The 21,959-nt window shown below is 38.0% G+C and overlaps 3 protein-coding genes across 8 annotated transcripts in view; 2 read left to right on the forward strand and 1 right to left on the reverse strand.

The window, feature by feature from the left end:
- The window catches only part of arhgap32b (Rho GTPase activating protein 32b), a 116,384-nt gene extending 103,824 nt beyond the window's left edge, over positions 1–12,560 (forward strand). For all 5 annotated transcript variants that reach the window (XM_082141099.1, XM_082141100.1, XM_082141101.1 and 2 more), the window contains 5 exons: positions 135–280; positions 451–525; positions 619–1,389; positions 3,172–3,761; positions 8,730–12,560. In XM_082141099.1, coding sequence (XP_081997225.1) covers positions 135–280; positions 451–525; positions 619–1,389; positions 3,172–3,761; positions 8,730–10,961 — 3,814 coding nt within the window. In that variant the 3' untranslated portion in view covers positions 10,962–12,560. The remainder of the gene's footprint in view (positions 1–134; positions 281–450; positions 526–618; positions 1,390–3,171; positions 3,762–8,729) is intronic.
- A 1,560-nt stretch (positions 12,561–14,120) lies between these two features.
- Positions 14,121–15,118, reverse strand: anapc13 (anaphase promoting complex subunit 13). 2 transcript variants are annotated; one of them, XM_082141160.1, is made up of 3 exons: positions 14,910–15,118; positions 14,711–14,816; positions 14,121–14,411 (listed from the first exon to the last, which is right to left on the reverse strand). In XM_082141160.1, exons 1-3 carry the CDS (start codon positions 14,972–14,974, stop codon positions 14,286–14,288), a joined length of 297 nt encoding a protein of 98 aa, XP_081997286.1. In that variant the 5' UTR covers positions 14,975–15,118; the 3' UTR covers positions 14,121–14,285. The 2 variants fall into 2 exon arrangements, with proteins under 2 accessions (XP_081997286.1, XP_081997287.1); XM_082141161.1 differs by having other exon boundaries at positions 14,879–15,101.
- A 511-nt stretch (positions 15,119–15,629) lies between these two features.
- On the forward strand, positions 15,630–19,044 carry sc5d (sterol-C5-desaturase). The gene is made up of 5 exons (XM_082141157.1): positions 15,630–15,780; positions 16,118–16,334; positions 16,433–16,565; positions 16,898–16,998; positions 17,582–19,044. The coding sequence occupies exons 2-5, from the start codon at positions 16,125–16,127 to the stop codon at positions 18,035–18,037; spliced, it is 900 nt and encodes a 299-aa protein (XP_081997283.1). The 5' UTR covers positions 15,630–15,780; positions 16,118–16,124; the 3' UTR covers positions 18,038–19,044.
- The last annotated feature ends 2,915 nt before the right edge of the window (positions 19,045–21,959 follow it).

A 21,959-nucleotide genomic window follows, 5' to 3' on the forward strand; every position in this document is an offset into this window, starting at 1 on the left:
GATTTAAGATTTAAATAATAATGAGATTTAAAATCTACAACCATGTCAGGGTTTCTGTTGTCATAAAGAGACCAACTGAGTGCCTGTTATTCTCATAGAGATACATTTTGTGCCTCTTATCATTTGTTACCTAGGAAAAGGCAGCCCATAAAGTCTAAAAAGTCTCCAGTCGGCAGTTGGCGGTCTTTTTTCAACTTGGGCAAGTCTTCCTCGATGTCTAAACGCAAACTACACCGCAATCCCAGTGAACCAAATGAACTCAAGGCCATGGCATTGGCTGGTTAGTGTTGTGCCATTTTCTCATCTCAGAATGTCAGATGGTCATTATCACAAAATAAACCCAGTGGTTAATCAGGTCTTACATCATGCCAAAGGGGTTCATTTTGTGGTAATGTCATGTAAAAGCAATTTGTATTAACTCTTTGTTCCCACTTTATTTTCACTGTTCAGGAGGAAGAGGAGACACCAGTACTCTTCGGTCTGCCAAAAGTGAGGAATCTCTCACCTCTCTGCATAACGTTGAAGGTAACCGAATTCTAAATCTCAAAAAATGCTCAGAATAAACTTTTAAATCAACCATTGTGAGATGACGACTTTCCTTCTTTTCCTTTAACACAGGAGAGTCTAAGGTTTACAGGCCACGCAGACCTCGCTCCAGCAGTGATGCTCTCTCTGCTTCTTTCAATGGTGACCTGCTGGATAGCAGGCAACACTGTAACTCGTATGACAATCTGGACCAAGGGGACAGTGATGGGGATGATGGTCCAATTTGTGTGCCTGCTCTCATCTCCCCACCCCGTTCCGCTGATGATGTGGACCTGAGCCCCCCTGACATTGGCATGGCCTCTTTAGATTTTGACCCCATGTCTTTTCAATGTAGCCTTCCTCTGGCAGAGACTTCCATTTTGTCACTTGACGTAGATGCAAACAGTCTAAAGAGGAGTCAGGGCAGTGGCAGTGGTTCAGAGCCGGTCTCTCCAGTAAGAGCTAAAGTTACAAGCTTTTCTTTGTCTCCAGTCCACAGTCCAGCCTTAAAGGATAGAAATAAACTGCCCCCTGCATCTGTCTCAGAGAAAACTCCTCTTCAGTCAATTGAGAGCAGTGAGAGGTCAGCTGTAATGGCTCCTCTAAGCATCTCTGAATCAGCTGCCTCCATTCTAAGAAAAGGACCAGAGAGAACTGCGCTTCAGCCCTCTTCCCCTCCATCTCCTCTCGACTCTCCTGCAAAATTGAGCTCTCTGTCAAGAACCACTGATCTGCCCCTGAGTGAAGCCATTCAACAAGAGCTTCTTTCTAAAGCTGCAACCTTTGAGAGTAAAGAAAGTGAAGACATATCAAGCATTGACTGTTCACAGACACCACAGGTCACCTGCTCTCAAGAGCAGCCAGGTAAGCTGAACTGAAACACAGGGATATGATAGCTTAAATTTATATTATTTGTTGAGTCATTAACTTTTTTTGTCCTAAATTACTTAAATACACCTCTATGATGAGCATGTTTTTAAAATGTCAGGGTCATAGAGCTGTTTCGCAATCATAATGAAGAATACTGCCTTCAAAGACTGAAATTCATGAAAAGAAAACCTTAAACATTTTGACAACCTTTTATTGTTTCTCTCATATAAGCCATTTTTATTAAAAAAAAAATAAAAAAAATGTTGTCCTCCAAATCAAAGTCATGTGGTGTGACATGCAGAAAAAAAAACACAAAACAGGAAATTGTCATAGAGAGGACCCCTGCAAACTCTTATAACTGTGTATCAAGAATATCAGATACCAGAATACCCGATCCATAAGTCTTATACAATTTCATGTCAAAGCAAACTTGTAATGTTTATGTGTGACATATTTTTGAATGTAATAACTTAACAAATATAGGCTACTGTTTTTGTTTCTACATTAATTTGGAGATTACATATGAAATTATTACAATATAAAAATATATTAACTTTAATGTTAGGTTTTATTAATCTGGGTTAATTACAGAAAAATTTGTGATTTATTTTTTATCGATTTGACAGCACTAATATATTAGGGCTGTGCTCAGAATATCGATACAACCATACATCGTCATGAACTCCTGACGATGCGTGTATTGATACAGCAGCTGCCGTATCGATTCTGTCGTGCTTTTGAATGTAGCCAATTATCACGTGACGTCAATTGGCACCAATTTTAGCAACCCGAGCAGCTGCGCGAGACATTCAAAATGGATAAGAGGATTTTGCCACCGCCGACAAAAGTAAAATAAAAAATATGGGAGAATTTTGGGTTTTACGCTAAACTGGAGAGTCATGCGATATGCAAGAACTGCTAAACAAAAGTTAAGTACTCCGGCAACACGACAAGCTTCTCTCTGCATATGGCAAGACATCATCCAGACCAGCCAGCCCTGGTCGCAGCAGGTAGCAGCACACACTTGTCATCTCAGAAGCAGCCTGATGCTTTAATCTCAAAACTCCCACCCACGTTTTAATGCTCTCAAAAGATTATAAATGCGTTTTATGTCAGGATTTACAGCCATACAGTGTTGTCGAGAATAACGGCTTCAGACAATTGACACTATAATTGTCATTTCAGTTATTGAGGCAGAGACTTTAAAAGCAGAAGGAAGAGCTGACAAAGAGAATGACAAATACAAAATAGTTTTTCAGTTATCACAACTGTTATAACACTGGTTATTCAATAAACAGATATTACTGTTACTAAACTCTGCTGAAAAGAAATTTAAAATCCAAATTGATCAATATCGTATCATAGCTTTAGTATCGCGATGCGTATCGTGACATTTGTTGGTGATACACAGCCCTAATATATATATATATATATATATATATATATATATATATATATATATATATATATATATATATATATATATATATATATATATATATACTATATACATATACACACACTAACATGTCATTGACCCTGATGCTACTGTGAAATGATCCTCTAAGGTACACTGTTTAAATTTCATAAGATAATTATTTGATTTTTCAGGTTTAGTTCACCAGGCTTTTACCAGTAACGCTTTGCATGAGTGCCCTCAATGTAGAGAAATCTGTCCACAATCTGTAGAAATGTAACATTTCCCCTCTCTTACCTTTCTCGTGAATATTAGCCTGCCTGCCTTGTTTGAGTTCCCTCTGTTTTGTCCATCCATAGGAGCCGTAGTTCTGGACTCACCAAAGGGCAATGTCCCTGTCAGCTCTGTGTCCCTCATCCCTCCCCCTCCCCCACCAAAGAACGCTGCCCGCATGCTTGCACTAGCTCTAGCTGAATCTGCCCAGCAGGCCTCCATTCTGTCTCAGAGGCAACCCTCTGGACCCCCTACACCAGTGTCCCCTCTTAAGCCACAAGAGTTACTGGACACCCTGGACTGGCCTCCTGCTCCTTCCTTGTTATCACAGCCATCCCTGGAGGAAGCTGCAGTCTCAAAGATATCTTCTCCTACATCTTCACCACCATCCACCCCACCTGAAAAACTAACTCACTCTGTCAGTCTTCACCTTAACACAGCTGATAGTGGGAAGCCATCTAGCATTTCCTGCAACAACCAGGATGTTGTCTCACCAGAGAGCCCAAGCCAGAATGCTATGCCTTCTAGTCAACCTTCTCAAGTTTCTCAGACACAAAAAAGCCCAGAGAGGCAGCAGCCTGCTGTGGGCCAGACCCCTGTGAGCACAGCCAAAACCAGAAGCACCACACCAACTATCAGCAGCAAGGATGCTGTCATTCAACAACCCAGCTCTGAGGTAAGTAGTGGCACATGCAGGGATGTCAGTCGCACTAGTACTTAGATGCCAAGGCTAAACGTTACATTGTTATAAATATTCATTAGGGCTGCACAATATTGAAGAAAAATGTGATATCCTATAACTTGTTAAATAACGGAATATTCGATATGCGATATGATAATGGTTTTTGTAAAATAAATAATTATTTCAATATATTTAAAAACTAAAAATGATATAACCAGCATACATGTTTCACATTCTTTTTGTGAAAAGAGAGCATCCCTACAACTTCTAAAAGTGAACTGCACTTTTTTACTTTAGCATTAGCTACATAAAAACTAGGGCTGTCACTAACGATTATTTTGCGATTTACTTGAGTAATCAGATATTTTTTGTGGTAATAAAAATAGACATAAGCAAAGACCTAAGCCTTTAAAATGACCAAAATATATATATAAAAATGAGGCAATAATATTTGGTTAAAATAAAGTATCAAAAGCAAGTAACTATATGGTTTTATAGAACAACACTGTTAGCATACATGATATACATAATATAAGCAATCATAATATTTACATTATGTATTATAACAAATGCCTGCAGAGGGCGCCAATGGCCTGGTGATTGTTGTTACACACAAAACATGATCAAATCCTGGTTTAATAGTGGCCAAACAACATTTAATTCAAATGTTCACTTAATCTTTAATATTTGGCCACTTATTTATGATTGAAATGTTACAGCCACTGTAATCTCTTGAACAGGAATATGTGGACATCAAAACATGCAAACTCAGAGCAAGGATTTAAGCTTCTATTTTGAAATTGCAATGAACAACAGTTCGCATATTTGAATTTGTATATAATATATATGTATGTGTGTGTGTGTGTGTGTGTATATATATATATATATATATATATATATATATATATATATATATATATATATATATATATATATATATATATATATACACTCACCTAAAGGATTATTAGGAACACCTGTTCAATTTCTCATTAATGCAATTATCTAATCAACCAATCACATGGCAGTTGCTTCAATGCATTTAGGGGTGTGGTCCCGGTCAAGACAATCTCCTGAACTCCAAACTGAATGTCAGAATGGGAAAGAAAGGTGATTTAAGCAATTTTGAGCGTGGCATGGTTGTTGGTGCCAGACGGGCCGGTCTGAGTATTTCACAATCTGCTCAGTTGGATTTTCACGCACAACCATTTCTAGGGTTTACAAAGAATGGTGTGAAAATGGAAAAACATCCAGTATGCGGCAGTCCTGTGGGCGAAAATGCCTTGTTGATGCTAGAGGTCAGAGGAGAATGGGCCGACTGATTCAAGCTGATAGAAGAGCAACTTTGACTGAAATAACCGCTCGTTACAACCGAGGTATGCAGCAAAGCATTTGTGAAGCCACAACACGCACAACCTTGAGGCGGATGGGCTACAACAGCAGAAGACCCCACCGGGTATCATCTCCACTACAAATAGGAAAAAGAGGCTACAATTTGCACGAGCTCACCAAAATTGGACAGTTGAAGACTGGAAAAATGTTGCCTGGTCTGATGAGTCTCGATTTCTGTTGAGACATTCAGATGGTAGAGTCAGAATTTGGCGTAAACAGAATGAGAACATGGATCCATCATGCCTTGTTACCACTGTGCAGGCTGCTGGTGGTGGTGTAATGGTGTTGGGGATGTTTTCTTGGCACACTTTAGGCCCCTTAGTGCCAATTGGGCATCGTTTAAATGCCACGACCTACCTGAGCATTGTTTCTGACCATGTCCATCCCTTTATGACCACCATGTACCCATCCTCTGATGGCTACTTCCAGCAGGATAATGCACCATGTCACAAAGCTCGAATCATTTCAAATTGGTTTCTTGAACATGACAATGAGTTCACTGTACTAAAATGGCCCCCACAGTCACCAGATCTCAACCCAATAGAGCATCTTTGGGATGTGGTGGAACGGGAGCTTCGTGCCCTGGATGTGCATCCCACAAATCTCCATCAACTGCAAGATGCTATCCTATCAATATGGGCCAACATTTCTAAAGAATGCTTTCAGCACCTTGTTGAATCAATGCCACGTAGAATTAAGGCAGTTCTGAAGGCGAAAGGGGGTCAAACACAGTATTAGTATGGTGTTCCTAATAATCCTTTAGGTGAGTGTATATGCATATATATGTATGTAAATGTATATGTGTATACAGGTTTTGTGGTCCAGGGTCATATATATATATATATATATATATATATATATATATATATATATATATATATATATATATACCCTCAGGGCATATATTTATTTGATTGAATCACAGCCTATGTGAATTGACAATAGCACTATGCTATACTATGGTTTTAATACATCGTGCAGCCTTAGAAAATGGTCTGGTTCATGGATTCTCGTCCTTGGAATGTGCCACTTCTGGTATTTTGCCGGTTACCCAGCAAGGGTAAATTGCAATCGAGGATTTTTTTTAAATCGAGTACTCTAATTTAATTGAGGAATTGTGACAGCCCTAATAAAAAGTTAGTGTCATTTTAACATAAGTGTAAACCATGGGTATTTAGGATTTCAGGTAGGCCTACAGTAGATTGATTTAAGAGAAATTGAATAATCAAATTAATTAAAATAATTAAAAATAAAACACTGCTTAGTCGTCACTGTATTTAATTGATTCTTATTAAAGCTACAAAAGTTATTCCGTCAAGAGCAGTATGTGATTTTTCTCTTTGTCTTTTGTTTTTTGATTAATATTAAGCACACAGACTGAAGCAGGTTTATTAGGCTGATGTCACTTTAAGAGCTGCACAGATCCAATATATTGTTTCACACGCGCTTTCTTTCTCAACTGTTTACTCCACTTAAGACATAGCTGACTGTGTTTACATGAATACTTACCAAGACGGGCATTTTGACATAATTTTGTGTGTATATGGCCATATACGCTGCAGAAGAGAACTGAAATCAGGATTACGCAAGAGACAGCTTCCTGTGCGCGTGAGTAGGCCCTACTTCGCTTATTGCGCCTAATAACATTAAGCATATCACATGTATGTAACAGTCATGTGTCCAGTCTACTCTGTGCTGTCTGCGTTGACCTAAAACTTAGACTTTTTGTAATCTTTTGACGTATAAAATCATTCAGTTATCGTAAGCCATTGCGATATGCATCTCAATATGTACACTTGTGATATTGCTATCATTTCAATATATCGTGCAGCCCTTATATTGATCATCCAGGTCTTTACCATTGTAAGTTCAAATTTCGAAAAGCATGTTATTAACCCTCTCGGGTCTGAGGTGTTTTCTGGGCCCTGGAGGTGTTCTGACATGCTCTGATATTTGTGCTTATTTCTGTTACTTGTAACATTTTCATGGCTAAAGTCTGATTACACTGTATTCAGCACAAACTCTGTTACAATAATATGTGAGCAGCATCTGTGTAAAAGTTTGTAGTTTTGAGAAAATTACGTTTATGTGTGGTTTGTAGGGGGAAAAAATAAAGTCACTGAAATAAGGCCATAAAACCCATACTGAATATTTGTTAAATTTGAAAATTGTATCATGTAGCCTAGAATCTTAGCTTCAAAACGATGTAAAAAATAAAAAATCCTGCCCACTCATTCACACAAAACAATATATTTAAAATTTGTAAGACATGTTTTGTGTAAGAAAGCTGTTTGTATTTTTTGTGTAGGAAAGCTGTTTTGTTATTGTTAGCAAACACATTATAAACATCTACGTTTAAGCAGATATCCACGAACATAGTATTTAACAGTAAACACTGGTCTAAACATTCTAATATTCATCATGTTAGTGTAAACACTCATACTAGCCTACTTTTATATCATGCTGTGTTTTATATTATAGAGCATAGAAACATCCTTGTGTCATGCATGTATATTTATTTAGCATTGAAAGGTTGCCTACCTGTCTATAGTTCATATTTCAACATGTTTCCATTGATTTCATACATTTTAGTCTGGCAACAGTTCAACTAGTACAATGTGAAGTTTATGCAATAATAATGCGCTAACTAATATAATAAGAATACATTTCTTACCTTAAAAATCTTTCTTATCTTAAAATCGCATTCTTATTATTCTGCGAGAAATCCAAGGTAAACTCAGTGTGTCTTCCAAACTCAATGAAAAGCAGAGGAATGATGAAGTTTGATGCTTTGTTTTGAGGTGATGGGGGTGTTTACAGGTTCGCATTCTTTCACGTGGACTATTAGCATGTGAATCGCTTGTGCGCTCGTGGGTGTGGTCACATTACGGATAATGAGCAGACGCTTGAGAAACTGTACCTCTCATTGGTTTCATACAGATACAGATTACTTAAACAGAGAATATTTGCACTTATATTGCTTCATTTAAAAATAGACACTTCAAGCTTTTCAGAATGGAACTTTTCAGAATGCCACTGAGATGGCAGAACGTGCATCGTTTATTTTCTTTATTTTACGAAAAGCACAACATTTTGTTTTTATCGTGAGTGTACACAATTCGAAACTATTAAATGTCTACTTTTATTTATGTATAACACTTATCTGTATGACAAAACTCGATGGGAGTTATTTGAGTCTCTTTCGCACTGATAAGAAAAAAAGCGAGGTGGTTGACCCCTGGGGGTTAAGCATTATTGCTGTTTGTCTGCTAAGAAAAACATCAAGAACCGTGTGTGGAAGTATGTTGGATCAAGGGATGTTGTTTTAATTTAGTTGTTTAGTATTTATGTGAACTTTGACTACTTTTTTTTGTGCCTTTTTTTGAGGAGGGAGGGGGGGGGTTATGTTGTATGACATTTCAGATTTGTCATATTGTATTAAAATTGTTATCAAGAATAATTAGATCATTAATCTGGTATTGTTATCAGTAACAAAATTTACAGCACATGTAAATATCAAAGGAAAATATGTAAGATATCTAACCGTGTTTGTTTGGGTTTAATCCTTAGATCCGTATGACTGAAACGCTCCTGCCACTGAAATCCACAAAGGCGGCAGATCAACTGGTCGCAATTCTTCAGCCTCAGCCTCAAATACAGATTCAACCTAATGCCTCGTTTCGGTCTCAACCCCAAGTTCAGCCTCATTCTCAGTCACAAGCACAGCCTCAATTTCAGCCCAGATCGCAGCCCAATGCTAGAGTTGCGCCAACCCCGGCAGCACCTCTTGATCCTGTGGAAAAACCATGGGAAGCCATAAAGCCTGTCCATCCGAAGGGAGATAACGCTCCTCAACACCACACTCAGGGAGTGACACCGCCAACACCCCCTGTTCGCTCGATTGAAAGTAAACTAGCAATGGCGGCTCTCTGTAACACTGAGGCAGCAAACCCCGCCAACTTTCATGCCATCTTAGAGACATCCTTGAGGGGCTCAGTGGAGGAGACTCCCCCACAATCTCATCCACCTCACCACAGGTCTTCCACTCATCAATCAGGTTATATTTACCACTCAAAAGGGGAGGCAGCCCTATTGGAGCCCACCGCAGAGGCATATTACCATCAGCGGGTAACCACTTCTGGTCAGGCTACAATAGGGTACCATTACCGGCCAGAGAGTGTCCCACCTCACGTTTCTTACGTGTCAAAATCGGAGCCACAGATTTCTTATAGAGGCCACGGTGATGGGCGATACAATACGATTGGACCCAGGTCCTACCACCAGTCCATCAAATCTCGTGGCCCACCGAGAGGTGAGTACGTTTCTCCAAGTTCAGTGCACCACTCCCATGGCTACAGCCAGGTAGATGGACCTACCGTGTACCCAACAATCCGCAGGGTCCACTCCCTACATGTGCCCCCCACGGCTATTCGCTCAATGCCAGTCAACAGAACTGAGGTTCCACCAGATGATGAGTTATTTTACTATCAGCGGCCAGTCTACCACTGCAAGTCTCACCAACCGCCCTCTCAAGCTGATTATCATGTCACACAACTGCAGCCTTACTTTGAGAATGGAAGAGTTCAGTACCGCTACAGCCCCTACTCTGGTTCTCATGTTCTGGATGCCCCTTTCTACGATGTGGACCATTACGGTACGATCCGTTTACGGCATGTCCATTCCTTCAGTGGTCGGGACAGTGCCCCTCTCCTTCGATCTGGAGCCAAATCTGGAGGCTACCACTACCTTTCACGTCATTTCATTCCTTTAAAGGAGCATAGCTTCGTAAGCAGGGACATGCCACCTTACGGTGGTTCAAAGGGAAATATTTACTTTGCGTGGGACCCAGAGGAAGCAGAGAGGCTTCGCATACACTCTATCCGCAGGGAAAGCAGAGCTAGGCAAAAGGTGAAGGGTTCTATTATGTCTCAGTATGATAATGTGGGGCCCTACATGCCAGTGGATATAGACATGTTACACTTGCGCAGCAAATCAGATCCTGGCAAAACTGTATTGATGACCACCGAAAGCAAGGAGCCGAGATACAATATTGTTCCTGGATCTCAGCATGCTCCCAGGCACTTGATCTCTGATCCAGATGTCCTGTTGTATATGGAAACAGAGAAGCACTGCCACGGAAATGGAATGGGGGACAAAACCGCCAAACAAGGCAGCTCCAGGACCTACTCATCCATCCATTCACATCAATCGCAACTTCCACCACGAAGTCTGCAGCACTTACCAGAGGGTAGCCATCTTGACCCAAAGTTTGAGCCAGGGGAAAAGCAACTGAGCAGTAAACATTGGCAGGAACACTCGGAGAGCAGGAGTTCCCAGCCTCGTTACGAAAGGTCCGATTTGGATCGCCACATATGCAGGGTTAAAGCCACAAGCAGCGCCAGTGAAGATGAACAAGCCGTTCCTGTGAAGCCAGCTCCTCCACCCAAGCCTGAGAGATCCCATAGTGTTAGAGAGCGGCAGCATTACAACCTGTCTAGTCTTCCCGCACATTTACCAGACAATTCAGATGGAGACCACAGTGGATCCTATTCCCATCAGTCACAGGGGCAAAGACAAGGCACTGTTACTTCACAGTCACACTACGACAACCTGGATGACTACCATCCGGTACCTCCGTCCCAAACCTCACTAGCTAATCGGAGTGGTTCTAGCTCCTATCATAGCCCTGGTTTCTCAACTCCACACAGTAACCGTGCATACTCCACAGCCTTAGGACAGGGCGCCTTCATACAAGCTGAGCTTTCAGCGCAGAGGCCAGAGACGGAGATAAATGCAGAATGAACAGGCATTTAATGACAAATGGGATAAATTTGGAACATTATTGTTGGAGTCAATAATAATTATAATAATTCGGCAGCCTCTGCGGGACAGTGGACTGCCACCTGACTGTTTACATTCAGTTTCATTTTTTTTAAATGTACAAAGAAATGTTAAAGACTTTTTACTGAACTGAATGTACCATAATTTTGGTTGTTTAAACATGGAGATATAACTTGTTATATACTGTAGATACTCTGCGATATTGACAAATGGTACATAAATCATAACCAGATGTATATCTGAAATGATGTATATCTGAAAAGTACTACTGGATATAAGGGATTATTTAGCTCTGTGTTATTTCTTTGAAAAGGTCTGGGATGGGGTATAAATGAAGTGTAAAGGTTTGCATTTTAGAAATGCATGTAATCTATCTTTTACAGAACAGTTCTGTGTACCTTATTGTGTACTTTCTGGATGTTACAGTAACAGTGGAAAGGAACCCCTGTTTAAGTCAACCTACCTTAATTTTACACTCAGTTTACACAACTAGGTGGTACATGAAATTCTTAATTTTCTGCCTTCAGGTTGGAGGCCCAAAATGTGCATTTTTCATTTTGTCCAAACTGTGCCATTACTATTATGTATGATAGGGTTTAATCACAAGCAACTGGATTTCTTTCTTCATTTGAAAACTTGACCAGGTTTGACTGAACTATGTTGGATAGGTTGCTCTTTGTTGTTTGAGGGACCAAACAATGAATGCGGATTTGATTGCAGAAGTATTCATGAAGGTGTTGGAGAATGACTGAAAGTGAGAGTGCCTGTGTGAAGTGACTAAGACACATTTCTCTCCCCTTTCAGAGAAATGTAATTGAAAGGGAGCTTTTGATACATTAAGTGATTCAAATATGTATCTGACTGATTTAAGACCAGTGCCATACTTACATTTTTGTAACAAACTGTATTACAAAATTTTGCATAGATCCATAACTTTTCTTCTATAAGGGGAACCACTTACCTGAAAACTCATTCATTTAAGTCTGCTTAACTTTGTGCGTTTACAATGAGGACAATGTACAATGCTCTCAGAATGATTCTGTCAGATGGAGATAAACCTATATTTTAGTAATTTAAAAGGACAGTTTATGATCAGTGGACCCAGTTTTGTTCTTTTGCTAAGTCATTGCATGTTACCGTTCTGTCAGACAGTAATTATTATTATTGCGTAGCGATAACTTTAAAATTCATGTTTGAGTATTCAAGTGAGCCCAAGCTCGCAATGGCATAATTTGTATGTTTGTGGTTGATTCCCTGATAACATGTTTTTGTGTTTTGCCAAGTCTTATGAAGTTCATTCTTATTTTGCCGGCATTTTTATGATTGACAGTTAATATGCTGTGTTTTCTCGTTTTTTTTGTTTTGTTTTTGTTTGTTTTAGACTGTGAAAAAAAAAATGGTTGGGTGGCTAGTGTGCAAAAAAATAAAGGCATTCATATGTAACCTCTATTTTATGGGACCAAACTGAAATTTGAATGCAGCATCTCCATGCCTGCATTCTCCTCATGAGGACTTGACCCTAAACATTAGCATTAAAGCCTCATGGCCTAATTTAATCAAGCTTTTATTGCCCTGCAGTCTGATTTCTTTTGGCCTCGATGACATTTAGTCTTTGAATGCACATTTTTGGGGAATAATATTTTATTTTCAAGTATAGTTTACAAAATAATTAAACTTTACTATTTTTCTCTGTAACAAATACTTCATACAACATAAATCTGTAATATAATTCAGCTACAGTCTTGATTTAATTTGGCTGCGAAATGGATTGTTGTATAAAAAATCTCAATCAAGATTGCATTTGATGTGTTAATCTCAAGCCATTGTACTGTAACTCTATAGCTATTTGGTCGTGTTCCCCCAAACTTATACACATCTGCCTAAGGACCCACCTAGCTGAACACATATTTCTGTAATACCAAGAAAGTATTATCATACATGTTGGCAATGACTGAAACATAATATGCTCGTAGTTAGCCATGGTTCAAATATATTTGTGATAACACTTGGGAGAATTTCAGTGTCACCTTTTGAACCCAAATAAAATTAAGCTTAGCCTGAGAAGGAATGATTTATTGATTCCATTCTTTACTGCGTATACAGTTAATTCAATTATTAGCCATTTCATGCTTGCTTACATTATATTTCCAGTGACTAATTGCATTTGAGTTTCATATTATGTGTACTGCATAAGGATGGCTGTCCCTGCAATCAGTCTAATGCACACTACCTTTCAAAAATTTGAGGTTGGTAAGATGTGTCAATGTTTGCACGCCACCGTTTTCAACTAAAAACGTAACTTTTTTTTCCATGCGTTTTGGCTATTATTTAAAATGCAAGCTTTTTAAATTGGGTTTCAAAGTACAAGTTTTTTGAAAACGATAGTTATCGTCTCTGTGTAAATTACAAAAAACACAAATTTGTGAAAACTGATGTCACATGCATGCGTATTACGTGTTCAATCTATAGGCGCGCAAAACATTTCTTTACAAAGTGACATCGCCAACTACTGGCCTGGCATGAATAATACAGTGTTTTTAGTAGTTTTCATGGATCCTTCTAAACAGGGATCGTTTTGACATCATTGTTGTCTGTACATGAAAAAAGCAAAGGAAAAACACTTGTTTTAAGTACATCGTTCTCGTGTAAACGTACTCTGAAAGTCTCATGCTCACAAAGGCTGCATTTATTTGATAAATTACAGTAAAAACAGTAATATTGTGAAATATTACAATTTAAAATAACTTTTTATGTTTTAATATATAATTTATTCATGTGAAGACAAAGCTTAATTTTCAGCAGCCATTATGGTGTCTCTTGATCCTTCAGAAAATCATTCTAATATGCTGATTTGGTGCTTAAAAAAAGTTATGTTTTGGAAACCTTGATTTAAAAAAAATCAAAAAGACCAGTGTTTATTTGAAATAAGAATATTTTCTAACATAAATGTCTTTACTGTCACTTTTGATTAATTGTAGGTTGCAACTAAGAAAACTGAAAGAAGTATTGTGCATTTTAGATAACTAATCTGAAACCTTGAACATTGTGTAAATTGTGAGAGAGCCAAATGTCTGGCAGTTTAAACAACTAGCACACAACTCAAATGGATTGATACTGCACTTCAATTTGAAACATTTTATTAGTTCTTTTGATATCAAAACAACGAAACCCTTTTAATGAAAATCACAGTGGCACAGTTATTTAATGTCTTTCTTTCTATTATAAATAAATCTTGGATCAGATCACCCACATAAGGATCAGTTGGAGAGGACAGAGCCTTCCCATCTAACTGCCGATGTTTGGGGTGTTTTCATGCAAACTTTGCAGGGCGAGATCTGACCACTTCATCTCTTGTTCTTTGACTGACTCGGTTGATCCGCCGTTGTCTTGTTCTGCTTCTGGAAGTTCACTCTTTCAGAAAAAGAGATTAAGAGTTAAATCATCATACGATAGGCTTAGAGGCAATTTATGGAAAACATAATACAAATATAAAGTGCTCAAATCGTCTAATTCAAATATTTTCACGTGTGAAATATGTAACTGATCAGACTATATTTTGTGCAAATGAGAGAAAATAAACAATTTGATGTGCACATTTCACTGCTGACTGCAGTAACGTTACTTACAGTACGCGCCAATCATTGCCATGCTAAATTTTGATGTACGTAATTCAGAAGGCACATATCAAAACTGTAAATATGAATTCTCACCAGTGGGATCGTCACGTCCTCATAAGGCAGTCTGTCTTCTCTCCAGGCATCGTCTGTGAGATCAAGAACTCTTCCATCTCTCTGTACTTCACTGTCCATGATCCGACTTTGGTACACAATCAAAAGATCAAACTACGTTAAATCACAGTATCGTAAGTTATGTTGTGTATGTTGTGAACGTAAGAATACAAATCCGTACAGTCTTATGCCCAGAGCAGCTGTTTGTTCCGTCGCTCTCTGATGACGCAGAGACGGTCTATTCATTAGACCGTATAACTCTATTTATATGAGCATACAACATCATGTAGTCGATGATGCACCTGGATTAATAAAACCGAGTAATCACAGTGTTTCTTTAATTTACTTTGATTCATTTGTAACGCCATACAGCGATGTGCGATTTGTGAACAACAGATATTTTCAATGAATCTGTTGAGCCGGTTCATAAACTCCATCTGATTGAATCTTCCACGAATTGGTACGAACAAGACGCACTAGAAATATTTTTACGTTTGCATGACAGTTCTATTGGTTTTACTAAAACGCACAACAAGATGAATTTAAGTACAATTAAATTAATTGTAAATACATATTATATTATATTTGAATTGAAAATGTATATATTTTATGAGCTGACACATGGCTACAACAAAATGAACTAGGGCAGATACAATTACAATAAATACCTTAATAATAATAAAACTTAAAACGAGACCAAGGTGTGTGCGCCTCATGGAGTTTTACTGAAACATTTGAACGTAAGGGACACGATGACGCAATTATGTCAAGACATCAAACAATCATTGAATCTGTTTCAGTCGGTTCTTTGAATCGAACGGTTCAAAAGAACCGATTCGTGGAAAGGAGTTGGACTTCCTATCACTAACGCCATGACCAGATTTCGCATCGACCAATGAGCTGTCAAGAAACGGGCTCGCGCTGTGAGGAAGTGAGCCGCCATTGGCTGCGTCCGTTTGTGTTTCTTCAGTGAAAGCAGAAGGACGGCCTCTGTGAGGGTTTTAACCTCAGATATTTTCTTCGTTTGAGAGTCTTCAGAAACACCGTTACAGGTGAGCTGATTGTTTCCTACAATTACAGCATTTGCTTTTAGCTACTAACATCTATTATCAACAACAACATAGACTTTTCATTCATTCTGTATAATCTTTTTTCTAAATCATTTTGTCTTTGGGAAGTACAAAGATATTGTTTACAATATTGGGGAAAGTGCACTTGAGTGTTTCTTGTTTCTTCCCCCTCAGTGTTTCTTTTAATCATTCTTTTTTTTTTTCATTTCTTTTCTTTTTCTCTTTTTTTTACAATACAGCAGTGATGATTTAATTTGAATCTGCCTTCTTTAGTCACATTATAGACAGTTAATCACACTTCTTCTGGCCATCTTTTAAGGTCAAAGATGGACCTTGTGTTGAACGTTGCAGATGATTACTTCTTCACTCCATATGTGTATCCCTCATCATGGCCTGAGGACGAGCCTCTGCGACAGATCATCGGTTTGATGGTGGTCACCAACCTGGGTGCTGCCATCTTATATCTAGGCCTGGGTGCTTTGTGCTACTACTTTGTTTTTGACCACAAATTAATGCAACACCCTCAATTTTTGGAGGTTTGTTTATGCAGCTAGCAACCTACAGTGTCTTTTTCTGTTTCGCATCAGAGGCAAGAATAAATATGTTTCTTTTTTTTGTTTTGTTTTGTCAATAGAACCAGGTGCAACGTGAAATAAAGTATGCTTTGTGGTCTTTGCCCTATATCAGCATACCCACAGTAGCATTGTTTTTTGCTGAGGTCAGAGGATACAGCAAACTGTACGACAGAGTCGATGAATCACCCCTCGGTAAGAGAATGATGCTCTGCTCATAAATGCCAATCAAAGTTTGTTTGTGCAAAGTTTGTGCTAAACAAGGGATACATGGTCAAAGTATTTGCTTTGTCACGTGGGTTTTAGTTATTCATATAAATAAAAAGCGGGTTATGTGGAAACCACTGACTTTAAAACTTAAAACAAAACTACACCAGACACATTAAAATTGACTGAATCTGGATCCAGCAAACTGACAGCCCTAATTTTTGTAAGTGCCAGTGATGCAGTCTGTCAGATATGCTTGAGATAATCATGTTGCTATTGGCATTAACTATTTCATACTATTTATTCTTGTTTTTTTTCAGGTTGGCCAGGGCTTATTTTCAGCATGGTCTCTTTCCTGTTTTTCACTGACATGTGCATTTACTGGATCCACAGATTCCTTCACCACAAGTTGATATATAAGGTATTTAAGATATATGATAATGCAAGGCATAATTATAATTTGGTTTAACAGTGGGTAAAAAAAAAGAGGAAAGAAAAATTTTCTTAGCTTTGAAAATTATGAGAAAGTAAACAATAAAGAAAAAATCTATTTGTATTTTAGAACAGTGTTATTTAGAATTATTACTATATTTTATAATTTCAGTGTTAGCAATTTTATGTGCTTTTGTCATTTTTACTAATTTTTGCTTTTTAAATTTCTGTATAGCTTTAGTCTTTACAAATTTTTAATACGTCAACTGATATTTATATTTTATTGTGAATTTGTTCATTTTATCCACCATATTACCATCCATATTATGGGTACATGGTAAGAATGACCCACCTGTACGGGTCACAATATGACACCGTTTGTTTCTGATTTTGAATATGCTTTCTGCTACCAATAAAAGTGTTCTCCATATAACACATTTTTCCATATTTAAAACCATTCTGAATAATTGTGTAGATTTCCCCCTACAGAAAATATGAAAAAGGTGTATATTCCATGTCTTTGATATATGCGATATAATCATGTTTTTTCATCCTTTTCCCTTCATATACAGTATTTTCACAAACCACATCATGTGTGGAAGATCCCCTCTCCGTTCGCCAGCCACGCTTTCCACCCCGTGGATGGATTTCTTCAGGGCCTACCGTACCACATCTACCCCTTCCTCTTCCCTCTACACAAGGTTCTGTACTTAGCCCTGTACGTGTTCGTCAACATATGGACCATCTCCATCCATGACGGGGACTACCGCGTGCCCAGCCTGATGGAACAAATCATCAATGGTTCAGCTCACCACACTGACCACCACCTCTTCTTTGACTACAACTACGGGCAGTACTTCACCCTGTGGGACCGCATCGGAGGCTCCTACCGCTATCCTTCAGCCATGATGGGGAAGGGGCCGCACGACCACATCAAGAAATTGATGGCAGAAGGGAAGCTGAGCTCAGACAGCATAAACGGCCACACTAATAATAATAAAAATGGCATTCATGTCAAGAAAGAGTAGGTAGGCACATAAAAACTTCATGAATGGGTTTCAAGGTAAGATTTCTGTTCTTAAAATATGTCCTTAAAGGGATACTCCACTTTAAAATGAAAATTCTGTCATCATATACTCACCCTCATGTTGTTTCAAACCTGTATGAATTTCTTTCTTCTGCTGAACAGAAAGGAAGATATTTAGAAGAATGTCAGTAACCAGACTGTTTCTGGTCCCATTGACTTCCATAGAAAGAAATTCATACAGGTTTGAAACAACATGATGGTGAGTATATGATGACAGAATTTTCATTTTAAAGTGGAGTATCCCTTTAATAAGTCCTTATTTGTGAGACTCTGAAACTCTACTTAGCACTAAAATAATCAGTTATGCACTTGCCTAAAGGAAGCAAAGACAAAATGATTATATTTTGCCAAACATTAACTATGGTTACCCTGTTGGTATTTTTGCCTTCTTGCCTTTGTGTAACCTAATACGAATGACTTGAATTAACAGGCTTCTGACAAGTAAGCGTCTATAATTTTGCAATCATAAACATTCAAAGAATGTATAAAGATTGACAGGACTATCCCTTCACATCAACTCATTCACCTTTCTATTAGCAGTATGCCGTTGTTAAACTAAACAAGACTCTTGAGTTCCTCCATAGCTCTGTTTATCTATGAACTTATCAATGGTTCAGAGACCAGGTGAAGGTTTTTACTGATTTAGTCATCTTGTTTTAAAAGAGATTCTGGGGTTTTCTTTTTATATGAAATGCACATTCTTTCCAAATAAAAAAGTAGCTGTATATTTCACGGGTGTTGTAATATTGTGCACAGAAATCTGAGGTCAAGTCAGGTAATGTAATTAAGCCCAATTATGGATGGGGAAGAAAGCTATATTGCTCGTGTTACATGACTGTTGATAGTGAACTTTGTAACTTTGTCCTCCGTAGCATAGCAACAGTTCGTGTGGCGCATCAGGGCACACACAAGAGGGTGCTGTTGAATCACACATGATTCTGGGATTTGTGATTAAAGTACCAAAAAGGTGCAGAAGAAATGTAGTTTTATTGACAAACCAAAGCGGTGAAAAGGACAATATTGCCAGAACATTTACATCACAAAAGAACAGATTTTATTTCTTGTTAACTTCATAAATGTAAAACAAACAAACAAACTCAAATTAAAAATATTTGTTCTTCATTATTTAAATGAGGAGAGAAACCTCTAGGCAATGCATTGTTAGGCAAATTTAATTCATGCTCCTTTAAAAAAACATCCTGGCAAGCTAATTACTGGCTATGGCAACCGTTTATGATTTTTATGACTAATGCGTTGCCACAAAGGTTCACATTTGAACTAAAATGTAAAGGCCATTGAATCACTTGTTGAAAATGCTCGCAAACTTTGATTAAGGTGTGTTGGAGGGGGAAAAGGTACCTTTGTGTGAAGTGTTAAACTACAGCCCAGATCATTTTTTCAGTCACATTTCCTAGGAGAGAAATAAGGATAAAAGTTGAAGCTGACAGCTTTATTATGTATTGAAGTGGGTGGGCTAGCAGGGTTCCTTCAGGTTTTATGCTGTGAATATCAGAAGGCATTATGCTTTTAATGAATTTTTATATGAATATAAAGTGAAGCACTTATGTTATAGCATAATGTGTAATTAAATCTATTATGTTTGGCTAATTTATGTAGCAATTCTTTACTTGGCTTGGTGTCACAGTGTGAAAGTTTGCCACCGTGCTCTCGTGCAGGCTATGCAAACTGTTGCGTGCGCGACCGTGCACGTGTGTTTTAGGCAGTGAGAGAGTTTATGAACCAAATAACTGAACTTGAAAATGGTCTTTTATTTCATGCTGGGTGAAATGGCTTTATTATACGGTGGATGTGCATGCAGGCGTGGGATGCTGAGTGACTCATTTGTATCCTGGCTGCTAACTGAGGTACAGGAACACATCATTTCAAAGTTCACACTGTGGGTACCACCAGGAGCACTATTGCTTTGTGCACAAACAATGCCACATTTTCTTACCCATTATTATGATCGCGCGGAACCCAAAGAGGAAATTAATCATTACATTTCTGTCTACCTGGAATAATCTCCACCCTTTATTTGAATCGGTATCATTGCGTTGCTGTACTGCAGCTGTGGCCACTATCTTTCAATTACTGCACAGACCAATGCTCATTCTGTTGGGCTTCTAATGATAACTCCAGGCTGTTTACAAATGTCCCTTCCACAGAATGTATTTCCACACAAATTAATAAAGCGAAGAAAAACCTTTAGGAAATCTTTTCATTTTATTTGTATGAAATCCTATTTTAGATGTAGTACTGTGGGGTTGCTGCTGATTTGTTTTTGTTTTGAGGGGAAAGTTTTTGTTGCAGTTAAGTTTTTTTTTTTTTTGGGGGGGGGGGGGGGGGGGGGTGTTGTAGTCAATGAATATATCATTTGAATTGATGAGAAATTGAAGGTACACTATGTAACTATGTAAAAAACTGCATGCATTTTGGCAAAGAACATTGTTGTGTTTATAATACACAATAGATTGTGCTTTACAATGAACTCAATTCAATTGATTCATTTCAACTCACCGCAATTTATCTGTTGAGTGAAATACCTTACTCACCTTCAAGTCGCTTTTACAACATTTCAAATCCCTCATCTCCGAAAAGCCAAGCCAGTGCTGATTCTCAGTATGAGCTGTTGCGTTCTCTTTTTGTCAGCAGACTCTGTAAAAAAAAAAAGGATGATTCCCCTGAGGTCTGAGATTTATCGTGCTCCATGTCAACCTTTCTTGCTCATTGTGACAACTAATCTATGCTACTCCCACACACCATACACGCATCAAAATAGCCGGAGCAACTTTTCTTTATTCACGGATACGGATATGATGAGACACGCACAGGCGAGTGACGTATGTATGCAATGTCCTGCACATTTTTGAAGAAGAATTGATGATGTATTGACTATTTAAATTCTGAACAAAAAAAGTTACACAGTGTACCTTTAAGACAAATATTCATATATGCATCATATATGAATTTAAACATGTGACAACTTAAGCAAAAACACCACTTGGGAACCATTTTAGTTTTTTAAAAGTTTTTTGGAAACGGGATTTTTCTGTGAGGCCTGAGTTTCTGTCAGTGAGAAAACATGGTGGTCGCCACAGATGCAGCTTCTGTCTCGCTAAATTGCAAGTACAAAATATGAGAGTGTTGGAAATTATGATTATGTAACGACTCAGTACACATGGGGCTTCATAAATTGATTAAAAACATATAATTGCAACAAAAAAGTGATGTACATTCTTTGTTAATCAATGTAAAAAAAAAAAAAAAAACTTTATTTATTTATTTAAAAATCATCATCATCATCATCATCATTTTGCTCTGCCAGTGATTTGAACATTAAACACACTCTTACACATTCTTAGCACATATCTTAGTTTGGGTTTACATGTGTATTGTCATTTTTTATTCTAAGGCACATTTATAAAAGCTGCTTAAATGTCCTAATTGAAACGAGGCTTAATCTAAGCCCTTTCTGTGAAACCGGGCCTTTATCATATGTTCGTTGTCAAACCGCTGAGTCGTGGACAAGACTGAGTTACTCTGCACACAATGTAACTGAAGCCTCTATATATGGTTCCATATTCTAAGCTCACATAGAGAAAATAATAGCATCTATTCAGTTTTTGATACCCTTGAATCAACAAGATCTTGTCTTAAATGATCAAAATAAAAAGCATTTCTATAAATACTAGGCTAAAAGCAATCTAGTATTAATTTAACACTTCAAAGGTGATATAACAACAATGGTGCCTTTTAAAATAATGATTACTGTTGTCACAATGTGACAAGTGCTGATGGCATTCCTCCCTTAGGATTATGATCATGTTTGTGTTATTACTGTATGTAAAAGACTGCCTTCTTCC

This window comes from Leuciscus leuciscus (genome assembly GCF_965113295.1).
Source record: "Leuciscus leuciscus genome assembly, chromosome: 16".
Lineage (NCBI taxonomy): Eukaryota > Metazoa > Chordata > Actinopteri > Cypriniformes > Leuciscidae > Leuciscus > Leuciscus leuciscus.